Source organism: Temnothorax curvispinosus, unplaced genomic scaffold (assembly GCF_003070985.1).
Source record: "Temnothorax curvispinosus isolate PA1 unplaced genomic scaffold, ASM307098v1 QBEX01007135.1, whole genome shotgun sequence".
NCBI classification, from domain to species: Eukaryota; Metazoa; Arthropoda; class Insecta; order Hymenoptera; family Formicidae; genus Temnothorax; species Temnothorax curvispinosus.
In genome coordinates, this window is record NW_020216915.1 from 30667 (window position 1) to 56742 (window position 26076).

The 26076-nt window shown below is 41.3% G+C and overlaps 1 protein-coding gene across 1 annotated transcript; it reads left to right on the plus strand.

The window, feature by feature from the left end:
- Positions 1–193: 193 nt before the first annotated feature.
- Positions 194–19827, plus strand: LOC112456765 (dynein beta chain, ciliary). Its single transcript, XM_025019511.1, has 37 exons — positions 194–324; positions 579–818; positions 988–1220; positions 1311–1576; positions 1714–2120; positions 2285–2712; positions 2793–3034; positions 3186–3450; positions 3591–4134; positions 4262–4579; positions 4890–5244; positions 5420–5691; positions 5966–6346; positions 6583–6731; positions 7022–7051; positions 7666–7911; positions 8010–8538; positions 8608–9172; positions 9261–11654; positions 11804–12165; positions 12329–12805; positions 13013–13277; positions 13356–13705; positions 13794–14056; positions 14152–14448; positions 14590–14759; positions 14835–15138; positions 15217–15686; positions 15991–16545; positions 16615–16915; positions 17099–17380; positions 17598–17899; positions 18081–18208; positions 18290–18504; positions 18587–18943; positions 19024–19172; positions 19324–19827. Exons 2-37 carry the CDS (start codon positions 581–583, stop codon positions 19616–19618), a joined length of 13404 nt encoding a protein of 4467 aa, XP_024875279.1. The 5' UTR covers positions 194–324; positions 579–580; the 3' UTR covers positions 19619–19827.
- Positions 19828–26076: the final 6249 nt, after the last annotated feature.

Consider the following 26076-nt stretch of genomic DNA (forward strand, 5'->3'; position numbering starts at 1 on the left):
GCTTTTTGCTGGTTCAGTCCGTACCTGGTTTCCTGACCCGCTTGCATGACAGCCATTTAACGAGCATGATACCCCGCGTCAGCGAATATTCGCGTTTCACGACCGCTCGTCCCCGCGGTGAACTAAGGCGAGAAGCTAAGTCGCTCGAGTCTTCGGCGCGGAGTCGTTCGGTCATTCATTTTTCGAGTTTTGCCATCGCGCAAGCGGGAGATTGCCATTAATCTGCTGACTAAAAATTTAATCGACGTATTTAATTCCCTTTATTATAATTATAATCGACAAACAGACACACGTGCATCTATCAACGAGACATTATATGGAGAAGTAAAAACCACAGCGGTGTAAGTCAAATTTTTAAAAATATTTTCTCGCGTGCATAGATGCAATTTATATATTATACAGATTGCATCTATGCACACGAGAAAATATTTTTAAAAATTTGACTTACACCACTGTGGTTTTTACCCCTCCATATATGTATATTTGCTTCTGAACAAAAATTATTATTTAAAAAAGGAAATTACATTAAAATTCCTAATAGAAGAAAATATGCGAATATTTTTTGGTATTGTGAACAGAAATGACTACTCCGGAAGCACCGCTCGACTTTCGACTTGAATACATTGGCGGTTTCGTGCAGAAGAGTTTAAAATTAAAGCCGGAAAAATGGGGAAGATTATTACTGACGGAAGACTATCGAAACGTGGTGTTGGATTTCTTGGACAAACCGTTACCAGTTGCTCTTTTTGTCGTTTTAACACCGAATGCGCAATTAGTGGCATCGTCCAGTTTTCCCATACCGTGCCAGAGAACAAAGGGTGAGTTCTTCATGATTGCAATTTGTTGTATCACGACTGAATGATCAGAAATATTTTAACAATAATTAATAATCTCCAAGAACTTTTTATCCCGCTTCAACGCTGATTTATTTATCGTATATTACGAGTAGCATTTATATTAAAGAACAAATTTATGTCATTAATGTAGGAGTTTACGCAATCAAGATAAAGGAAGCGCCATTACCAAGAGACAAGGAAGGATGTTCAGCTATGTTAATCGTGGGAGATCTATCCCACCGAATTGTCGACCAATTGGCTACGTTAGTAGATAATATCGTCGCTCCACTTCTCACCAAGCCGGAAAATCACAAAGACTTGCCGGAAATAGCGATTCACGACATATGTAAGCACGTACACGCTCTCCGTGGTACGTTGTACCAGGTAATAAAGCAATCGATATAATTAAGTATTTTAAAATTCTACCTTTTCAAATAAAACCTTTAATAAAAAATATTACGTTTGAATGCACAGGTAAAAGGTCAGGTAAATGGACGAACGGTACTACCGATGCCAGCAGGTCTCGAAAAGGTGGCGGAAGTCGAGAGATTGGTTTCTACAGAGGGACCGCAAGCGGCTGATCTGTATCTAAAAAGTGCTATAGAGGGTGTGGTGATTAAGTGGGCTTACTTGGTGAACGACGTGGTCACTCACGAATCCAGCGTCGCGTTTGAAAACGGACAAAACCCGACGCCCAACATCGAACTGGAGTACTGGTCTGCCAGATTGGCGAATTTGAGGTATCGAGTAATAGACGACACACATTTTTCATATGGCACTTTTATAAGACAGTCGAATGCACTTTTCTTTCATTTATAGTACAACGCGTATATTATATACTGCAGTAAAAATATTTATTATCGCGCTCATCTTGCAGATACATCTACGATCAACTGCAAGAGGATCGCGTGAAGAAGATGGCGACAATTCTCGAGAAAACTGACAGCGCGTACTTTCCCTGCTTCCGCACGTTGTTCGACAATGTCGTCTCCTCCTTGGCCGAAGCGAAGGACATATCACTGTACTTGACACCTCTGGCGAAGTGCTTCAAGTCCGTGGAAGAGATCGACTTCGCCGAAGCTAAGCCGCTGATGGCAACTCTCGTACACTCGCTCGGATTAGCATGGGCAAATTGCAAGAGTTATCAAAGCTCTAGTAAACTCATCATTATACTCCGGCAGATATGCAACTTATTGATACAGGAGGCACGCCGATTTCTCGACCCGACGTCGATATTTCAGAGCGATGTCGACGAAGCTCTTCAGCGCGTTAAAATATCGAGAGGTAATAACCATTTGTTAAGTTATCCTCTTACATTACATCGAAATATGAAAAATCATCAATCTATCAATAAGTGCAGAAATTTTCAAGTGCTAGATTTGTTAAATAACACATTATTGATTAAATGTTATAAATTTTTTGAAAGATTTATTATGTTTTTCAATCAGGAGTACTGGAGGAGTTCAAAAAACAGTTCGAATTGAGAAAACACATGCCTGGCTTGAAACCGGAGGCTCCACCTTGGACATTCAATTCAACCGCCGTCTTCACTCGTCTCGATGCTTTCCTGAAACGGCTGGCGGATATCGAGTGGCTGTTCGATACCGTCCTTGAATTTTCCAAGTTGGAGAAGATTGAAATAGGTGGCATTCTCGGACGGTCTTTGAGCACGAGGATCATAAGCGTGTTCAAAGAATTCCAGCAGCTTTTCGTCTCGTTCACCGTGAGGGCCAGCGACGTTCTCGAGCCGGACGACGAATCCTTCGTCGTCGATTGCGCTAAGTTTGCTGAATCCATTATCGACCTCGACAGTAAACTAGCAGCGATTCTGTGCCAGGCTTTCGACGACTGCGGCAATCTTGAAAGTGTTTTCAAGGTTTGTAATTCATTTGTTTTTCTTACCACAATGGATTTCAAATGTCCGAAACGTAAAAGAAGCTCGTTTTTAATTATCAGTTGATAAATATCGTTGGATCAGTGTTGGAGCGTCCTGTCATACGAAAACAATTCACTAATCGATACACCAGGATTCTCGAGCTTTTAAACATGGAACTTTCGATAGTGGAAGTTCTGTTCAATCGCGGTAGCAGAGGTGCTCTGATTGATCTACCGCCTTTGGCAGCTGCCTTAACGTTCACTAGCATGTTGCGGCAGCGTATCAACTTGCCAGTACAATCGTTCAAAGCCATGCCGCATCCGTATGTATCAAAAATTTGTTTAACTTTATCTTCTAGATAGAATTCAAAGAGTGGTTCGTATTTTTATGTAGAAAATTGTATGAAATTTGAAGAGAAAAATAAATATCTCTTCAATAATCTGATAGTTACCTATAACTTCTTTCATTTGCAGAATCGTTCACAGCGACGAAGGTAATAATATAATGGCACGTCACGAAAGATTAATAAAAATATTTGCCAATAAAGAAAACGATCTTTTCACTGAATGGGCACGTACGGTACCGCAAACTGTTGACGTTGGTCTCAACCGTCATCTGGTTTGTAGAGAGAACAATATTTTGCTATTAAATTTCGATCCCGATCTTCTCGCAATATTGAAAGAAGTGACCTATTTGAAACAAATGTCGCATTCCGATATTCCCGAAGAAGCAATTAAGGTACATAGTCTTAAATGCGTGCTTTAAGTGAAACGAGCAAAATTATGTCTTCGTGCTCGGAATAATTTTTTTATATTTTTACGGAAATTCGTCGTTACTACGTGGTGTTTAATTATTTCCATTTTATATCGCATCGTTAGGTATCCGAGAGCGCGGAGACGTTCAGAAAATTTCGCACGATGCTAGGTAGAACGGTGGATTCATACAACAACATACATAAAACAACCAAGCGTGTTGAGTTTGATCTAATCGAGTTGGAAGTAGCGCGAATCGATTCCCTGATATCTCGCGGAGAAGATGAGCTATGCTGGAGATCAGACGGGCTTCTGGAATATATAACGGAGTTAGGTGATCTCGTGGAGGGGCTGTGGAAGCGCATGAAGTCCGCCCAATCGAACGTGGAGAAGATTAGAAACATTTTGGAACCTTGGACGAAAACGCCCCTCATAGAACGGAAGGACCGTCGTAAGGAGACATTGCTGGCCTTGGAAGATCGTTCGGAAAAAGTATCGAAACGTTACGCGGAAATCACCAAGGGCGCTGAGCAGATACACTCGATATTGGAAGAAAATAAAACGCTCTTTCAAATTAACGAGACCGAACAGGAAGCTTGGCAAGAATACGTGAAGTATATCGACGACATCGTGATCGAGTCCCTTCGAAAAGCAGTTGGTTGCTCTTTAGGTTTATATCCATTTTTAAATTAAGAAAAAACCACATTTAATGACACGGAAAATTTAATTAACATATCTTTTTTAATCATCAATCGATTTAATAAAATCGAATATCTTTTTATCATCGTTACATTTAGGCTACTTGGCGGAAAGTATGGATCCAATCGGTCAGTGCGAGCCGTTACTTGAAGCAAAATTAGAGCTCAGGGAACCAGATTTGTATTATATGCCATCGTTGGAACCCGAAGATCCAGATGGGCTTGATCAGTTAATTCTCGGCTTGTTAAATGACATTACCGGCATGGCCGGTTTGGTACCGAGATTAAAAAATGATTCTGTAGGATATGCTGAAGAATTAGCATCTGACGCAGATATGAAGGGAATGAAAGACGAGATATTGACAAGCGTAGCTACTGCCGTAGAGGAGGCTACTGACTTTTGTAGTAACTTTGAAGGTATGATTGTAACAATCTAGTTTACAATAGTTTTGATTTGAATGAAGTCTTTAATACTACTATCAGTATTTTTTCGACAATAATTCGTCAAAAATCTCATATAACATAATATAATTTTCAAAGAGTTACAATTTTACATTAAACATTTATCATATAAATTATATATCTGAGAAAATTAAATTAAAATTAAAATTGAAATTAAGAAATGGATTCTAAAACATTCTCTATTTTCTTTATTCCGAAATATAAACTAATAATTACACGCATTGTTTTTTAAATCTTTAAATGCAACGCTTCAATTTTCGATTAGGTTACGCCTATTTATGGTTGGATGATAGGGATGTTGTAATGCAACAATTTCTCGAGTACAGTCGGCAATTGTCAGTGGAAGAAATGGACATGGTGGCGACTCAGGACCCTAAAGGTCCGACGAAGTCACCGCCGAAAATGGAGCAATTCCGCGAACAAATTGACCTTTACGAGGGCCTCTATCTCGAGATCGAAGAAATGGATCTGTCCAAAGCATTTTGTGGCTGGTTCAGAGTAGATCTAAGACCCTTCAGACAGTCGGTACTGAATACGGTGTGCAAATGGTCGAGCATGTTCAAAAAACATTTGGTCGATCGTGTAACAAGCAGCCTCTCTGATCTGGGAACGTTCATAAGGTATACTCTCACATAAAACGTATGTAATATAATTCAAATATCTCAAAATTCAATATAAGATCTCATTTCTAAATACAACATTTAAATCATTATTTTTCTTAACTCGCATATTTTTTAATTTTAATCATTATCATCATTTATGGCTTATCTCTTTAATCTAGTATTCGGTTTCCAGATTAGCGGACGAGGGATTGTTACAGCAAGTACAACCGGGCGATTATGCGGCTCTAGTTAGCGTAATGGGCTACCTACTGCAGGTGAAGGAACGCCAGCCAACTACGGACGAGATGTTCCACCCATTAGAGGAAACCATTGAGTTGCTCAAGTTCTACGATCAAGATATACCCGAAGAAGTAAACGTGCTGTTGCAAGAGTTGCCGGAGCAATGGGCAAACACGAAAAAACTCGCTCTTATGGTGAAGCAGCAAGTTGCGCCATTGCAAGCAGGTACGTAAGATAAAATGCTACCGACGTTATTATAAAGCTGACAATACTATTGTCAGTCGACGAAGTATTTTATTTAATTAAAAACATACAGATAAGAATATTCACACATTTTTTTAAAATTAGTAGTAGCGCACCTAATATTTGTTACCTAAAAACGAAATTTTTTAGAATTTAGTTTTACGTTTAGATATTATATTATACAATATTATTGCAACATATTATATAACCATTCCTACTAATCATTAAATATAATAAAGATGTATGAAAATAATAGGCGAAGTATCGAGAATTCGGGGTCGGATCTCCGCGTTCGACATCACAATAAGTCAGTATCGAGAGGCATTTCGACGATACCTGTTCTTTAAGTACGACTGCAAGAATCCGTACGAGCTGTCAGACGAGGCCCACAAGGAGATCGCGATGCTGGAATGTCAAATGAAGGATATACAAGAATCCGCCTCGCTGTTTGAAGTGACGGTACCCGAATTTAAACAGCTGAGGCAGTGCAGGAGGGAGCTGAAGATGCTTAAGCAGCTCTGGGATTATGTAAATATAGTGCAGAGTAGTATCGAGGGCTGGAAGACGACGCCCTGGAGGAAAATCGACGTGGAGAATATGGACATCGAGTGCAAGAAGTTTGCGAAGGAGATACGTGGTTAGTAGCTAAGAAATTGTCCGCGCTCCCGAAAGATTCCCTCGAATTGCGCGGTTTTATGTCCTGAATATATCTTTATAAAATATTACTGTTCTTCGCGCTCCCTCTTTCGCACAACTCAAATTACCGTTACGTAAGATACAGCTGTATTTTATTATCTGCGAAATCATGCTAAAATGTTTTCCTAAATTAAAACAGTACAATTTTTATCTCATCGGATATATTTTGTCGAGTAGCACTGGACAAAGAAATGCGGCCATGGGACACCTACGTATCGTTGGAAGCGACGGTGAAGAATATGCTTACGTCGCTGCGTGCCGTAGGGGAATTGCAAAATCCAGCTATTCGGGAGAGACACTGGCGACAGCTGATGAATAGTACTAAGGTATCGCTGGAAATCGCGGAGCGGATGTTTAATTCATTTCCCTACGGTATAAACTCGTGCAAATTAGGAGATATACTTGATATCTTTAGCTGAAAGAAAACATAAATTCATACAAGCTCAACGCCCTACCTATTTATATTTCTAACATTTTTAATTATGCTACTATCATCACGTTTGATATAATCCTGTAAAATTGTATATAACAATTTCATAATGCGAGTGTGTGTAATCACATGAAATCATACTAGACTTAGTTGCACCGCTGTATATATACGCTATCGGTGTTACAGAAATTGGGCAACATGACTCCAGAAATGACCGTAAGTCCGCTGTACATACGCATACCACGTGAACTTAGTTTTAAACTACATTCTCATTTATATTTTCAATAGTTAAATTTTCGTATGACAAAATCAATCTCGGCACGATAGATTTTCATAAGCGCGCACTGTTACACGTCATAAGTGTACATTATTTTGTAAGCATGGCTATAACGCAGCATGCGACACGCTGGTTAATATAAAGCTAGGATTTTAGAATTTTATTATTCGCAAGATTCATATTTATATAAGCCTGTTTGAATGTGTTTATCTGAGTTAGTGCTGATTTTAATATAAATTTCGCATTTAATAATAAAATAAAAATAAGAATAGCCACATTTAGCATCGCTAGAAATCTGATAATCCGCTTATTTATAGTTGCCATCATTCTTTCATTATGTAAGTTTCTCATTATTCATTCATTGTATGAATCATTGTACGATTTTTTAATAAATTTGCTAATAAATACAGAAAGTCACATATTTTACGTTATTTAGCAACTTCCTACATCACTCTAAATTATATTATGAATTAAAGTAAGTCACACGACCGATATAATAGCTTTTTATAGAGAAAATGCAGCTGAGATCGTCAGACGATTTTTTTATACGTAGGTTCGTTTTGTAATGGACGAATCGACGACTCTAGCCGATCTGCTCGAGTTGAATCTCCACGAATGCGAGGAGGAAGTTAAGAATATAGTGGATAAAGCAGTTAAAGAAATGTCCATGGAAAAATACATGAAAGAATTGAATGTTACGTGGTCGAAAATGGAATTTGAGCGGGAAGTTCACGCTCGCACGGGAGCTACTTTAATAAGAGCTAGTGAAGAATTGATTGAGACTTTAGAGGAAAACCAGGTTGCTTAATTAATATTTCAACTTCAAAGTTAGACCATTTAAACGTTTTGAACCAACAGCTTGCAATCAGTAACAGAAATATCGTCCTAAAATTGCAGGTGCAATTACAAAATTTGATCACTTCGAAATTTATCGCGCACTTCCTGGAGGAGGTGTCGTCGTGGCAGAAGAAATTGAGTATCGCCGATCAAGTGACGACGATCTGGTTCGAGGTTCAACGTACTTGGATGCACCTCGAAAGCATTTTTATGTCGTCCGAGGATATTCGACGGCAGTTGCCGGTGGATGCTGAGCGATTCGATCGCATCGACAAGGAATTTAAGGAGATGACGGAGGAGATGGCGAAAACGCCGAACGTCGTCGAGGCAACAAATAAGGACGGTCTCGTGTCCGCTTTAGATATTTTGCAAAAAGGGCTCGTGTTGTGCGAGAAAGCCTTGGCGGAGTATCTCGAGACCAAGCGTCTCGCTTTCCCGCGATTCTACTTCGTCTCTTCTAGCGATCTGTTGGATGTACTCTCGAACGGAAACCAACCGGAAATAGTGGCAAAACACTTGACAAAGTTATTCGATTCTATGGCGCGTCTGAACTTTGACACTAAAGACACCTCGGTAAAGCGCGTCCTAGGTAAATAATTAATTCCGGGTAATATTTAGTGTTAAATATTAGTCATTTAACGTTTCACTTATATTTCAGGCATGTTTGCTAAAGACGGCGAATACGTGGAATTCGCAAACTGCGAGATGATTTGCGAAGGTCCCGTGGAAGGATGGTTGAATCGTCTTCAGAAAGCCATGCGCGTGTCCATCCGGCATTACTTCAGCGAAGCGGTTGTGTTGTATGAGGAAAAGCCGCGAGAGCAGTGGCTATTCGATTATCCGGCCCAGGTGTCTCTCTGCGGCACGCAGATTTGGTGGACTACCGAGGTCAATATGGCCTTCGCGCGTCTCGAGGAGGGCTACGATAACTCGATCAAAGACTATCTGAAGAAGCAGATCTCGCAGCTGAGCACTTTGATCACGCTACTGATAGGAGAATTGACTAAGCAGGAGAGGCAGAAGGTCATGACCATTTGTACGATCGACGTCCACTCCAGGGACGTCGTGACGAAGCTGGTGCAGTCGAAGGTGGAGAGCGCGCAGGCCTTCCAATGGCAGAGTCAGCTGCGACACAGATGGGACGAGAAGGAAAAAGATTGCTTCGCAAATATTTGCGACGCACAGTTCAAATATTCTCACGAATACCTGGGTAATACCCCCAGGTCAGAACACGCATTATATTTTACTTAATATCGGTACGTTTTCATCGGTCACTGATGTAATGTGTATAATACGTCTGTTTGCTCCCAGATTGGTCATAACGCCACTAACGGACAGGTGCTACATAACTCTGACGCAATCTCTACATCTTATCATGGGCGGTGGTCCAGCAGGACCGGCCGGAACCGGAAAAACCGAGACCACAAAAGATCTGGGCAGAGCTCTCGGCATAATGGTGTACGTGTTCAACTGCTCCGAGCAGATGGACTACAAGTCCTGCGGTAACATATACAAGGGTCTGGCGCAGACCGGCGCGTGGGGTTGCTTCGACGAATTCAACAGGATCACCGTCGAGGTGCTCTCGGTGGTCGCCGTGCAAGTGAAATCGATTCAAGACGCCATCAGGGATAAGAAGGAAAAGTTCAACTTCATGGGCGAGATGATAGCTCTCGAGCCGACCGTTGGCATATTCATCACCATGAATCCCGGTTATGCCGGTCGTACGGAACTGCCGGAGAATCTGAAGGCGCTTTTCCGTCCCTGCGCCATGGTAGTGCCCGACTTCGAGCTGATATGCGAGATAATGTTAGTAGCGGAAGGATTTCAGGATGCAAGAGTTCTCGCGAGAAAGTTCATCACGTTGTATACATTGTGCAAGGAGTTATTGTCCAAACAGGATCATTATGATTGGGGTTTGAGGGCGATAAAGTCGGTTTTGGTAGTCGCCGGTAGCTTGAAAAGAGGCGATCCCGGCAGACCGGAAGAAGAGGTATTAATGCGAGCCCTGAGAGACTTCAACATTCCTAAAGTAGTGTCGGACGATCTGCCAGTTTTTATGGGACTGATAGCCGATTTATTCCCGGCATTGGACGTTCCTAGAAAAAGAGACGTCGAGTTCGAGAAGATGGTTAAGCAAGCGGCCACCGATCTAAGTCTGCAACCGGAAGACGGTGTCATTCTCAAGGTCGTGCAACTCGAGGAATTGTTAGAAGTGAGACACTCTGTCTTTATCGTAGGTATAGCTGGTTCGGGAAAGACTCAAGTTTGGAAGACGCTATTTAAGACTTATCACAATATGAAAAGAAGGCCGGTCTACAACGATCTTAATCCCAAGGCTGTGACCAACGACGAGCTCTTCGGTATCATCAACCCGGCGACGCGGGAGTGGAAAGACGGCCTCTTCTCGGTGATAATGAGAGAGCAGGCCAACTTGGGCGGCGAACACCCAAAGTGGATCGTCCTGGACGGCGATATCGATCCAATGTGGATCGAATCGCTGAATACCGTTATGGACGACAACAAAGTTCTGACGTTGGCCAGCAATGAACGAATCGCCCTCACACCGGCCATGAGATTACTCTTCGAAATATCGAATCTGAGAACCGCTACACCCGCCACGGTCTCGCGTGCCGGCATCCTGTACATAAATCCGCAGGATTTAGGGTGGAATCCGTACGTGACCAGTTGGGTTGAGAAGCGATCTTCGCCGAACGAGAAGTCGAATCTGGTCATGCTATTCGACAAATACATCCCCACTTGTCTCGAGACTCTGCGAACGAGATTCAAGAAGATAACGCCCATAGCCGACATGGCGCACGTCGAGATGCTGTGCCATCTTCTTCATTGTCTCTTAAGACCAGAGCTGACGACCAGCGACTTCCACAAGGATCATTACGAACTTTATTTCGTGTTCGCCGCCGTTTGGGCCTTCGGTTCTTCCATGTTTCAGGATCAAACTGTGGATTATCGAGTAGAGTTCACTAAATGGTGGACCAACGAATTCAAGCAGGTGAAATTTCCGTCGCAAGGAACGGTTTTCGACTATTACATCGACAACGAGACGAGAAGTTTCCTTCCCTGGACGGAACGTCTCCCGAAGTTCGAGTTGGATCCGGAGCTGCCACTGCAAGCCGTTCTTGTCTACACGTCGGAGTGTATCAGAATAAAATACTTTCTCGACTTGTTGATGCCGGAGAAACATCCGGTAATGTTGGTCGGCACGGCTGGTTGCGGCAAGACTGTCCTGATCGCCGAGAAACTTCTTCAACTTTCTGAGAATTACGCGGTTTCCAATGTGCCGTTCAATTTCTACACTTCATCCGAAATGCTGCAGAAGATCCTGGAGAAATCATTGGAAAAGAAAGCGGGCAGAAATTACGGCCCGCCGGGAAACAAAACCTTAGTGTATTTCATCGACGACATGAACATGCCGGAAGTGGACGCGTACGGCACCGTTCAGCCTCACACGTTAATTAGGCAACACTTAGATTACGGTCATTGGTATGATCGAACAAAATTAACCCTGAAGGATATTCATAATTGTCAATACGTCAGCTGCATGAATCCGACCGCTGGATCGTTTACGATTAATCCGAGATTGCAAAGGCATTTCGCTGTATTTGCCATCAGTTTCCCAAACGTGGATTCTTTGACGATGATATATACATCCATTTTGTCGCAGCATCTCGCGAATGTAGAACACAGGTAATATTGGAATGGATAATCAAATTCTCTACATATCAAATATACACTCACGATAATTGAATATCGTTTATCGAATAACATTGTAACTTGTAATTCTCGAAAATTATTCGATTATTGTTATAATGCTAATTAACGATAATACTAATCAGGTTTCCTGTAAGCGTCACTGAATTATGCTCCAACATCGTGCAAGCAAGCATTCAACTGCATCACCGTTGCGCTCAAATGTTTCTACCGACAGCCGTGAAGTTCCATTATATCTTCAATCTCCGCGAACTTTCCAACTGCTTTCAAGGTTTATTGTTCAGCGGCAACGAGTGCTTACAGTCTTCGGTAGATCTAATTAGGCTCTGGATGCACGAAACTCAACGCGTCTACGGAGATAAGCTAACGGACGAGAAAGACATCGAAAGTTTTTTGAAACTACAACTCGATATTCTGAAAAAGAATGTGGAGGAAGTGGACGAGAGCGCGATTCTGGAAAAGCCTAACATTTATTGCCATTTTGCAGGTCCACATTTTCTAATTCTGTTTTAATTTTCTGTTGCAAACATTTTTACAACGTTACTAATATACTGTTTTAATTTTTCAAGATTTAATAATCATCATTTACCTTTTTTAAATAAAAATATATAATTTTTCGGGAATTACTAAAAAGATCGCGCAATGTTTAGGAGGCGTTGGAGAGCCGAAATACATGCCCGTCAAGGATTGGCCGACTTTACATCGGCTATTGTCAGAAGCAATGGTCAGCTATAATGATTTGGTGGCGGCCATGAATTTAGTGCTTTTCGAGGACGCTATGATGCACGTATGTCGCGTAAATAGGATTCTGGAATCGCCCAGAGGCAGTGCGCTCTTAGTGGGTGTAGGTGGTTCCGGTAAGCAGAGTCTTTCGCGGTTAGCAGCCTTCATAAGTTCACTGGAGGTCTTCCAAGTTCAGCTGAAGAAGGGCTACGGAATAACTGATCTGAAATTGGAACTTGCCGCTTTGTATTCGAAGGCAGGCTTGAAAAATTTAGGTCTCATGTTCTTGATGACAGACGCGCAAGTGCCGAACGAGCAATTCTTGGTACTTATCAATGACATGCTCGCGTCCGGAGAAGTTCCCGATTTATTTGCCGAGGACGAAGTGGAGAATATAATAGCAGGTTTAAAAAACAATTTTAATTAAAACGCTAGATACATTAAAATAGGTAAAATAATCGCGCGTAACATTTTTACAAAAATATTTTTGTTATTTAGTTCAATATCTATCAAATCACTTTATTAGTATTACTATTTATTATTATTATTATTTGCTAAAATCGTTAAGCATTAGAGAGATAGCGTTAATATATCTTATTAAATTTTATCAGGGGTTCGTAACGAGGTGAAAGGCGCCGGTATGTTGGACACACGCGAAAATTGCTGGAAGTTCTTCATCGATCGCGTTCGCCGACAACTCAGGATAGTATTATGTTTTTCTCCCGTCGGTTCGACACTGCGGGTCAGATCGAGAAAATTTCCGGCAATCATAAACTGCACAATGATAAACTGGTTTCACGAGTGGCCCCAGGAGGCATTAATGTCTGTATCAAAAAATTTTTTGCAAGAACTGGTGGAGCTACCAGAAACTTACAGGTATAGAATAATATGCTAATATAAACAGAGATAATATATATACAACTCAAAATATAAGAAATACGTTTTTTCTGATAGAGAATCAGCTGCCAAATTTATGGCCCACGCACACACCAGCGTAAATATAGCCAGCCGTCATTATCTGAGCAGCGAGCGTCGTTACAATTACACGACCCCGAAGTCTTTCTTGGAACAAATAAGTTTATACATCAAATTGTTAAAAACAAAAACTTCCGAACTACGTGCTAGAGTGGTTAGATTGGAAAACGGCTTGGACAAATTGAGATCAACGGCCGTACAAGTGGATAAGTTGAAAAAGAAGTTGGCCGTACAAGAAGTAGAATTACAGCAGAAGAACGACGCGGCAGACGCTCTAATTGCCATAGTTGGTGTCGAGACAGAGAAAGTTCAAAAAGAGAAAGCAATAGGTTTGTAACATCATTAATGATATATAAAAAATTATACAGTTCTATACTATTTAAAGATAATTTAATTGAAAAATGTTATTTAATTTAGCGGACGAGGAGGAGTCCAAAGTGGCCGTAATAGCCGAGGAAGTTTCGAAGAAGCAAAAAGACTGCGAGGCGGACTTACTGAAAGCCGAGCCTGCTTTGCTGGCCGCGCAGGAAGCTCTAAATACTCTGAACAAGGCGAATCTAACAGAATTAAAATCATTCGGCTCGCCTCCCGGCGCTGTAACTAACGTCACTGCCGCAGTCATGGTCCTCTTGGCACCGGCTGGCAAAGTAGCTAAGGATCGCAGTTGGAAAGCTGCCAAGGTATTGTCAAATCAATTGGAACAATTCGAGAGAGAACATTTCTCATCGTGATTTCATCTGAGCAACAAGTCATTTTCTTTGTTTTCTCCATAAAGATCGTGATGGCGAAAGTGGACACCTTCTTGGATTCCCTGATCAATTATGACAAAGAGAATATACATCCTGAAGTAATTAAAGCGATACAGCCCTATCTCAAGGATTCCGAATTCGAGCCCGAGTTCGTAAGATCCAAGTCAGCCGCCGCGGCGGGCTTATGCGCCTGGGTGATCAATATCATCAAGTTCTACGAAGTTTTTTGCGACGTGGAACCGAAACGGAAGGCACTCGCACATGCGAACGCGGAGCTGGCTGCAGCTCAGGATAAGCTTAGTGGTATCAAGCGAAAAGTAGTCGTAAGTGAACGTCAATATCAAATATTTGATTCAATGCCTCAAAGTTTCAAAAAGTTCCATAAACACACACATATATACATATATTTCACATGCAATGCTTTATCATGAAAACAGTTTGGATAACCGATCTCTTTTTTTCAGTCTTTGGAAGAGCAGCTGGCAAAGTTAACGGCGGACTTTGAGCAAGCGACATCCGAGAAATTAAAATGCCAACAGGAAGCCGATGCCACAAATTCAACAATCGCGTTAGCGAACAGATTAGTCGGCGGTCTGGCGTCCGAAAATGTTCGTTGGGCCGATTCAGTCGCCAAGTGGGCATTTTTTACAAGCATTTTGTTTATTTTATAACGTTATATAAACAAAGTAAAAAATGCAAATATTTGTAGCTTCATGCAGCAAGCATCGACGTTACCCGGCGATGTACTATTGGTGACGGCTTTTATATCCTACGTGGGTTGTTTCACAAAACAATTCCGACAGGATTTGCAAAACAAGCAATGGTTGCCGTTCATGCGCACCGTGGAACCGACAATCCCAATTACCGAAGGCCTAGATCCTCTCTCGCTGCTAACGGATGACACGCAAATCGCCAAATGGAATAACGAGGGATTGCCGAACGATCGAATGTCGACAGAGAACGCCACGATACTGACCAACTCCGATCGTTGGCCGCTAATGATAGATCCACAGGTATCAAGAAATTATACGAAATATATCAGAGGAAATGATAGAAAATCGAATTCAATTCAATAAAAAAATTTTTTACAGCTTCAGGGTATAAAGTGGATCAAGGAGAAGTACGGAGACGAGCTAAAAGTGATCAGATTAGGTCAACGTGGTTATTTGGACGTGATCGAATTATCATTAGCAAACGGATCTACAGTCCTGCTAGAGAACATCGGGGAGTCTGTAGATCCCGTCCTGGATCCTCTGCTCGGCCGAAATTTAATCAAGAAAGGCCGAGCCATTAAGATCGGCGATAAGGAAGTGGAATACAATTCCATGTTCAGATTGTTGCTGCACACAAAACTGGCTAATCCCCATTATAAGCCGGAAATGCAGGCGCAAACTACGCTGATTAATTTTACGGTGACGAGGGACGGCTTGGAGGATCAATTGCTCGCGGAAGTGGTTAAGGCGGAGAGACCAGATTTAGAGGAGTTGAAGGCGGAGCTTACCAGGCAACAGAATGACTTTAAGATTACTCTCAACAGTCTTGAAGATTCGCTTCTGTCGAGGTAAAAATTTGTCGTTAAACAATTAAGATTTATAAACTCATATACACGATAAATTATATAAGATGCATTTCACTCAAGAATGCTTGCTCAAAAGCTTGGTTCTAAAAATAATTATAATAATAATAATAATTTTCTGTAATAATTATAATTCATACATTATAACAATATTTTTTCTTTATATATATATTTTTTCTAATTCATTTGCAGCCAGTGATATGTGAGTTCGTCAAATAAATAAGTGTACTTGACGAGCAGTAAATATATGCAATGTATATAATTATTAATTTTAATGTTATCATTTTAGGCTATCATCAGCCGGCAGCAATGTCCTCGAAGACACATCTCTCGTGGAGAATTTAGAGACTACTAAGCGTACTGCCGCGGAGATCGAGACTAAAGTTACGGAGGCTCACGGCACCAGCCGACAGATCGACGCGGCTCGCGAACTATATCGGCCGGCAGCAGCGAGAGCCTCGTTGCTGTACTTCATTCTAAACGACTTGAACACGATCAATCCTATCTACCAATTTTCGCTAAAGGCCTTCAGCGTAGTATTTCAAAAGGCGATCCTGAAGGCCAATCCCGCGGCCGACGTTGCGGGAAGAGTGCAGAATCTGATCGAGTGCATCACGTATTCGGTCTTCATGTACACCAGTAGGGGACTCTTTGAGTGCGACAAGCTGATTTTCGCCTCGCAAATGGCTTTTCAAATCTTATTGGTGAGAAACGAAGTCACGGCCAGCGAGCTGGACTTCTTCCTGAGATTCCCTATAACGCCACACGTCACCTCGCCGGTCGATTTCCTCACCAACACCAGTTGGGGTGGCATAAGAAGTCTCGCTACGAGGGAGGAGTTTCGGTACGCACGATGAGAAACTGTTGTCCCGTTGTCGCTTTAGCTATACCCACTTATCCCGCTTGTTTGAAGGAATTTGGACCGAGACATCGAGAGTTCCGCCAAACGCTGGAAAAAGTTCGTGGAGTGCGAGTGCCCGGAGCGCGAGAAGTTTCCCCAAGAGTGGAAAAATAAGACGGCTATACAACGTCTGTGCATGCTGAGAGCTCTGAGGCCGGACAGGATGACGTATGCCATCGCAGCATTTATTGAGGAGAAGCTCGGCGCGAGATATATTGAGGCGAGAACGGTGGAGTTCGCGAAATCTTTCGAAGAGACTAGCCCGAGCACTCCCATTTTCTTTATTCTGTCGCCCGGAGTAAATCCATTGAAGGTTATTACGGAATATTTCCTTTTACCGTTTTTCTTATACATAACGCAGTTTTAAAAAATAATTTTTAAAATTTGTTCACACCAATAAAAATCAGATTATTAGATTCAATTAATGAAATAGCGAGAAAATGAGACAGAATAAAATAATAAGACAGAAAATGTCTTATTTTGTATATTTATTCAGGATGTGGAGGATCTAGGGCGTCGCCTTGGTTTTATGTCAGATAATCAAAATTTCCATAATGTGTCCCTCGGTCAAGGACAAGAAACGGTGGCCGAGCAGGCTATAGACGTAGCAGCCAAAAATGGGCATTGGGTAGTGTTGCAAAATATACATTTAGTAAAAAAGTGGCTTCCGCTATTGGAAAAGAAATTGGAAATGGCCGCGGAAGGTTCTAATCCCGATTATAGAATGTTTATGAGCGCAGAACCGGCTAGTACGCCAGCCGGCCATATAATACCTCAAGTAAGAATATTCTTATATTTCTACCTTACATTTTTAAAATAAAGATAATTAATTTAAAAATTTTGTTTCATTCATTTTATTCCATAAAATAAATTTTATTTTATTTTATTTTATAAAATTTGTAGACAGTAAATTTTTAATTAATTGTTTAAATGTAATGAAAACTTAACTCAATAAACTTAATATTTGTTTATCGATATTGTTTCATTACTTTTAGGGTATTCTGGAATCATCGATTAAAATTACAAACGAGCCACCCACCGGCATGCAAGCTAATTTGCATAAAGCTCTAGACAATTTTACTCAAGAGACTTTAGAAATGTGCTCTAAAGAAGCTGAGTTCAAAGCAATTTTATTCTCTTTATGTTACTTCCACGCAGTCGTCGCGGAACGTCGTAAATTCGGACCCCAGGGTTGGAATAAAATATATCCCTTCAATGTGGGAGACTTGAATATCAGTGTCAGTGTGCTTTACAATTATTTGGAAGCAAGTCCGAAAGTACCTTGGGAAGATTTAAGGTTAATATATATTTATATTTTTAAGATCAATAATAAATAAGATAAATGGGTTAAATACACAGCATAATTTATTAAAAATTATGTAGAATTAAGGAAGCTACGTACGTAAATATATAGTTTAACTTAAAATTATTCCTCAAACTACGAATAAAAGAATTTAATAATTAATATTTTTAAAAAGGTATCTCTTCGGAGAAATTATGTATGGTGGCCATATAACAGACGACTGGGACAGAAGACTTTGCGTATCCTACCTTGAAGAATTAATGCAGCCTGACCTGATCGACGGAGAATTGCAACTGGCACCAGGTAAACTAGCAGACGCGTTCAGTTATTTAATATTAATGAAGAATAATATTTTTAAAAGTCACGAATCACCTTGCATTTCAGGTTTTCCCGCGCCCCCTAATACAGATCTAGTCGGTTATCACACATATATTGACGAAGCTATACCACCGGAATCACCATATTTATATGGATTACATCCAAATGCAGAAATCGGCTTTTTAACGATGACGGCTGAGAATTTATTCCGAACAGTTTTTGAGATGCAACCGCGTGATACTGGTGGTTCGGGAGGACAAACAGTTACCAGAGAAGAAAAGGTGTTATTATATATATGTATATTTCTTTGCAGATATATTATATGCAGATATAAATGTCTCATGCGTCGTATTTATCTCGCAGGTAAAGCAAGTATTGGACGAGATAATAGAGAAGCTACCCGAGGAGTTCAACATGACGGAGATTATGGGAAAGGTGGAGGAACGGACACCTTACGTAATCGTCGCCTTTCAAGAATGCGAGAGGATGAATTACCTGACGACCGAGATCAAACGATCGCTGCGGGAATTAGATCTGGGCCTCAAGGGCGAGCTCACCATAACGTCGGACATGGAGGACCTGGAGAACGCGTTGTTCTTCGATCAAGTTCCGCCGGTATGGGCTAACAGAGCTTATCCGTCTTTATTGGGCCTGACTGCTTGGTTCGTCGATCTGCTGCTCAGGATCAGAGAGCTGGAAACATGGTCCACGGATTTCGTTGTGTGTACACAGAGTATACAACGACGGCACGCTCTTACAGACAGAACTGACGTAACGCGATAAAATTAATCCTTTTCCAGTTACCGGCGTCGGTGTGGCTCGCCGGGTTTTTCAATCCCCAATCGTTACTCACCGCCATCATGCAATCGACAGCTAGGAGGCACGAGTTGCCGCTCGACAAAATGTGCCTTCAGTGCGACGTGACCAAGAAGAACAAGGAGGAATTCACGTGAGTAGGAAAAATAATTGGACAAAAGTTCAAGTTTCCACGGGTATAATCTACGCGGTCGCGAGGGGCAGAATAGTTGTCGCCCGTTAAGTCGATTCGTTCTTGTATATCGAGCCGAGGAGTGACTTTCTTCCCGATTCGTTCGCGTTAGGTCAGCGCCGAGGGACGGGGCCTACGTTCACGGAATATTTATGGAAGGCGCGCGATGGGACGTCCAAACGGGAATCATCGTCGACTCCAGACCTAAGGAATTATACCCGGCGATGCCGGTGATTAATGTACGCGCGATCACGCAGGACAAACAGGATTTGAGGAACATGTACGAGTGCCCGGTGTACAAAACACGCACGCGTGGCCCGACATATGTATGGACGTTTAATTTAAAAAGCAAGGAGAAACCGGCCAAGTGGACGTTGGCCGGCGTGGCTCTCTTGCTGCAAACCTAGATAGAATAATTGCCGTTATATTTAGCAATTAGTCCGACGTTGGTTGCTTAAGTAATATTAATAAATGTATTGACATCGCGATTGTACCTGTTCGCAAGGAGATAAACATTAAATCATTTTTTTGTCGAATATTTTTGCTGGTGATCTTCGTTACGTAGATAAAGCGGTATTTTAGACTTCTCTTTGTTGTATAAAGATCGTAAAAATATTAGTCGGAATTAATTAATTAAAATTAATATAATTGTTCTTATTTAGTTATAATAAAATCTCCTTGTTATATTTTTATAATAAAATTCTCCTTTATAATAAAATTTAGTTATAATAAAATTCTCCTTGTTATATTTTTACATTCTAATAAAGATATAGCACTGTAAATGTACCAATAGTTTATGTGTAATCATTTAGACATTATACTCTTAAATCTGAGATAAATTTGCTCTTTACTCGCAAGACGATGTTTCACGCGACTCGATTCCGCAATTACGACATATAAAGAAGAGAACGATTCGACGGCAAATCCCAGACGGTCGATCGAAGGTGGGGTGCTTCGAGGTCGACTAATCGACCGAGAGTTAATAAAACGTAGGAGGAGAAACGATGCGAGGTCTCCGAGGAGTATCCGGCCCGTTTCACGAATCGGCGTTCAGTTTTCCGCGACAGAGGAAAAAGGAGAAATTATCCGTCATTCGTCGTAACCGGGAGCCCTCCCTGAAGACGTCGGAGATCAATACCGGTACCCCCGGAGTAAACAAAAGCCGATGCCTATATCCAGCTACAAAGTGTCGGTCAATTTAATTTAGTGTCGAGTCCCGAGATAGGGATACGAGGGAAGAAGGGAGGAAAATATATCCGCATGTAGAACACAAAGGTCTCATAATTTTGATATCGTCGGTATCAAAATTGCATAGCGGAATAAATAAAATTTCCGATTTTTTACCGTGTGCCACAGCCTTTGAAGTATATAGTTTTCGTAGAATAAGCGAGAAAAACTCTCTTAAAATGAAATTGAAAGATATTCACGCGATTACTGAATCGTCTGTCTGCATTGTTTCATGCACAGAGGTCTGCAGCATTATTATTATTGCATTCCGGCCTCCCTAATGATTCGGACACACAGCAAACATACAGCAGCACTGCTAATAGTACGATCTGCACAAAGTCAACTCATGAATCCCATCGGACAGAAAGGGGACAAAGAAAAAAATTATCGTCCCTTTGACGGTTCCCGGTGATTGGCTCTCGGACACCCTCCTCGTGATACGTGGCGGATCGATCGGCATCCGTGCACCGGCTTCAATCACGGTTTTCATTAAGCCGCGCTGGACGGCGGAGGGTGTAAGAGCCGCTCGAATAGCTGATGTTTCGCGTGTCAGGCGGAACGAGAGGAAGCTTCTGGTTTCAGGACTTGCGCTTCTGGCACGGACTTCGAAAGAAACTTCAGCGCTTAATTGGGCATCAGCCACTCGTTAGGCGATATCTCGAAAATTGCGTCGGCTTTGTTGCTGAACAAAGAATAAGGGAAAGAAAATAAAGAGAGAAAGAAAGAGAGGGAGAGAGACAGAGAGAGAGTGACTAAAATATTCTGAAATTTTGTTAATATATTCTACGGAATATGGATATTATCTAACATGCGATAACGTACTTTCAGTATTACGGGAAATAGCATGTTAATTTATACATCATTAGCTTTTAATATTGTTATAATCACACTGGCTGTTGTCAGTATTATGTTTATATTATACGCAACAAATTGCGTAATTTTTATCTCGTAATTAATTTAGTTACGAGTCAATTAGTAAATATATTGTTTATTATAGACTGTTAATTATCATACAATATAATTGAAGAAAACAGTCATTAATATATTCTATAATAGCACGTTTAATACTCGTCTTCCACGTATTGAAATTATTAGTACATTTTCTGGAAAGTGAAACTTATATAAGCTTGAATTCTCAGTAAGAACTCGTTAATAAAGATCCTTGAAATAAGAGTCTTCGAAAAAAATCGAAGTTTGCATTGACGGAGAACCCGCACCAATAGGTAATCTTCTCGTTTTAAAGACTCCGACCTTCGATCCGTTCACAACAAATGTTTCATTCAACCTTACCGTTAATGAGCTCGTTTAATGTGAAGATTATGCGTAATGCCACATTGATCTTGAGCATCTCATCAGTCGTGATAAACGAGAATACTAATTAGGCATTCGTTAGCATGACAACTCTGTTGTCAATACGATTTCGTGTCGCTTCGATTCTTACGATCACAACGGAGCGTGTCGATTTCGATTTAAGATTAATAAAATCACTCATAATCCAGTAACAGAAGCGACACTTTAGAACAATAAGCCGATTCTGTCGTGTCATTCTGTAGTTTTAAAATCTAAATATACTTTCTTCTAATAATTTGTAAACATGGATAGCAAATTAGTAAGTTTAATTTAATTCAAAAAGTGTGATCAGGCCTTTATTAATTGCATATGACCTATATTAAATATAAAGTATCTAAAGATTTTTTTGTCTACAAAATATCGAAGCCTTTATCTTAATCTTAGTTACTTTTTAAATTATCCTACTCAATCGTATTTTAGATTTGCTGAAATCTTTGTTATGATCAAGAAATACAACGCAGATATCTGAGAGATTTTGAATTATCTCACTTTGAGTCATTATGTTAAACGACAAAAGGTTTCAGGTAAAAAATTAGTAAATTTCTTTTCCATTAACGTAACGAGAGATACGCACACGGTATACAAAGTAACTTGATGTATCGTGTTATATATGGGTGCGATTATTCGTTGAAAAGTTTGCCCACTTTGTTTACTCGATACAAGAAATTCGCCATAATATTGTCTAGAGAAAGGTCCATGGTCATCGTTAGCATGAGGGGGAGTTAATGGTTCCTTTGTTTCGTCCTCAGAGCAGGCGACTTTCATTTTTCATCGGCATCGGCGCGGCTGGGACCGTCGCTTCTTTAGCGAGTTAATCATTTTTAAAGGACCGACCGCAGGTGACGGTGCGTCATACTCGTCGTGACCGTGATATTAAAGGACATCAGGCATTCCTGCCTAGAATTAAATTTCTCGGGGCGGGGAAAAGCCCGAGTTTAGACAGTCACCCCGGTTGCAGAGGGGTAATGAAACGCCACGAGAGCTGTCGCGCAATTTGTTTTGCATACGGACGACATTTTTCACTTCGTGGAAGAGTGCCCGACGTTTCAGCTCTCAAGTGTCTCTCGGATGCCTGTGTTGCACTCCTTAAATCCTAATAGAGATTCCAGCAAATCTGAAATACGATTCGGTCGTGTATATTCGCGGATACTCTCGGGGCACACAAATGAAATTATCATTTTACTGCGACATAAGGTCTAAAAATATTTTCATGTATCTTTTTTTTACACGGTATCCACAGTTCGTCACGTTCGCTGGAGCGGACGTCACGAGTACTCACGAGAGTAAGCCGCGATAAAAATTCCTCAGATACTGAGATGCTCGACACTTTGAAAGAACAGCACGTGCCAGATATAATATAGCAGTCTCTCTGCAAATCTTGTCATTAATGGAAATATAAAATATCTTGTTTAAGGACGCGCGATATCGCACGTTTCTTTTTTTTCAATCTCGCTTTTTCCGAACTTTACAACAGCTGGCTGTGAAAGAATGTAGAAAGAAAAAATGCAGCTGCGGTTTGAAATTCGCACGTTTTTGTTCTTGCGTGTTTCGTAAAAATTATTGATCGGAGATACAAATATAATAACGGGGTATGGGTATGGAGGTATTAATTAAGGGCATTTGCGAAGAGCGGATTTGAACGGTGCGGGTGGATATCGTGGAGACGGTCGACGTAGCTAACTAGAGAGACCTTTGAGCACCGACTTCGGCACGGGAGATCTGTAAACCAATTAGTGACGCCTCGTCGATACGGAGGGCTAAGTCGTCCTAACCGGATCGTTCGGTTGAACTGCTTACTTGATTACATGACGTTAGTTAGCGTCACTGTAGTCGCCCGTCGACCACAGGTGATACCCCTAAATTCCGATCACGTAAAGATCCGCCAATTTTTGGTGCTTGGGAACACTTCTGAGCTGTCACTGATGTCGGGAAGGCAATTTTTTGGACCGAAACGAGTCTCCTAGCCACAATATTTTCGCTTGGGTCGGTATAATTCACGGGAAATCAGACTAGAATAATGAAAAACTCTGTCCTTTAATTTCGTAGAGTGATTATTTCAATCAGCTCGTTCAACGAATTATTCAGATTCAGATGAGAAGATTGAATAAAGATTTTACCGTGCGAAATATGCGGAATATTTACACTGGAAAAATAATAACCTCCATAATAATGGCACGAAACAGAGAAAGCAGAGTAGAAGAGATTTGTTTACACATCCTTGCCTTGTAAATATCCTTTTATTAAGTCGCGCAGAATGCATCATAGAATGTGGCGTAATAGTAAGAATATAGGGGAGGACTTATAAACTCCGGAAATTGTAAACTCCTGTATATATTGCGAACGTATCCCGGCGAGGGTCACTCGATATACGCCGCGCTCCGAGCCGTACGTGCGTTCATGCATCCCTCGGGAGATTACAACAAAAACGTGGGGGAAGATAGCACACAGTGGGGCCGCTACCTAAATTCGAACTGCGTGTATATTCGGGCGAGATACTTTTTTTTCTCTTCACCCTACGCACGAATGCCCACGGGGCGTTATCATTGCCCTATTAAATTCAAAAATTACTTTTTCTCAAACGATATGTATATTCACGCGGAGCACGACGATGAGCCAACTAACTGCGGTTGGGCTCTTGTACACGCCGTCCTCGTATTCGGCTGCAGCTACACATATCTAGTGTGTAAATTATGCGACCTGAATTTCTGTCTGTATCAAAAAGAAATTTTTAAAAATGAATAACAATAAACTTATTTACCTATTTCTCTCGCAACGAAAACGCGATAGAAATAATATGGGGTAGGTTGTGCTGCGGGGGTGCTGTGAATCTACAGAAGATACTTTTCCCCCTTACGTTGAAATACACTCGGGACCCGGCAAGTTATTCGATAGGTTCGAGCCTTGCCAAACAGTGGTTGGTCCGATTGTGTACTTTGACTTTCTCTCATTGTTCTCTTTCCCTCCTAGTGTTCGGGAGAGTGCTTTGATATTGCCCTAATTAAAGGCAGAAGCTTAATTGTACCGGTGATGTTACTCGATCCACCAGAGCACGGTGCGCATTATTTGCGACTTGCTTCGTGTTTTTCAGACAATAAAAAAATCGTTTATTGGTATATAATTTTTCATTATTCCGCACTATTGTGTATACGTCAAAGCAATGTTTCAAAATTCGCTTTCTTCCGTCTTTTTATAGTCGACGTTTTAATTTCACATTCATATATAGTCATTATTTTCATTTCGTGTTACTACGCACGTTCCCCATTTTCAGCTGTGTCCATCTCTCTCTCTCTCTCTCTCTCTCTCTCTCTCTCTTTCTCACGCTTTCTCTCTCTCTCTCTCTCTCTCTCTCTCTCAACTCCATTAATGCTAAAGTCGGAAATTTTGAATCCGCTGTTTTCTAAGCATGCAAATACCACTTCAGCTTTTAAAGACAATTTGGCATGCATCCCGAGGTCGTTTTTACTATCTTCCTCCCTATGTACTTAAACCTTGACTAATGACGCGAGTACCTATCTCTCCTCTCACGGAGATTTAAAAGTATTTGACAAGAATTCTCTATCTTGAAAAGAAATTATATTGAAATGTCTCTTATGTCTCTGTTACCGAGCTATTTTTACCATTACTGGAAAACAATCGAAAAAAGAAGGACGGTTAGCTCAGCGTTGCGTCAGAGATGTTTCGCGTGTCATTTGCGCAAATTTATGTCGAATTTATGCCGGCACACACGCAAGACGACAGTCATAGAACTACTAACTCCGAATCTGGCAAACACAATTTGCTATTTAAAACTATATCTACATATTCAAGACGTATCGTATTTTAAATGCAACAGCGAAATTATGTCGCGCTGCTGAAGCGAAGCGTATCGCGACAATAACAGAAAATGAATCATAACGCCGGTGAGGCGTTAAATACTGACGAATCTTCGACAAGTGTAGCTTGTCGCGCGATAATCAACATGATAATTGCGCCTTCGTCGTTGCGAATACTCGCGAGTCCCGGCTTTGAATTGCGCCGTTCCGACAATCGCGCGGAGGAAATATCGCCAGCTAATATTTGCGCGCGTCGACCGACCGGGTCTGGATCCACAGCCCGAGGGGGTTCTTGGAGGTGGAGCGTTTATCGTTAATGCGATTAAGTCGATGCGTGATTCATTCAGTGCCGGGCTCTAATAACGCCGTGAGGAAAGGCACACGTATTATCGGTCTCCGCGAGGCTAACCGGCCGGCCGATCCATCTTCCGAACGACGCCGACGCTTGAATTTCTTTCACGACCGTCTCTCCGGAG

What these genes read in the sequence shown, in the direction of transcription:
- LOC112456765 (XM_025019511.1), top strand. Translation starts at nt 581, where the DNA reads ATGACTACTCCGGAAGCACCGCTCGACTTTCGACTTGAATACATTGGC. An exon ending in AGCAGTTGGTTGCTCTTTAG is followed by an intron (nt 4,135 to 4,261) that starts GTTTATATCCAT and finishes CGTTACATTTAG; the next exon opens with GCTACTTGGCGGAAAGTATG. An exon ending in AAGAACAAGGAGGAATTCAC is followed by an intron (nt 19,173 to 19,323) that starts GTGAGTAGGAAA and finishes CGTTCGCGTTAG; the next exon opens with GTCAGCGCCGAGGGACGGGG.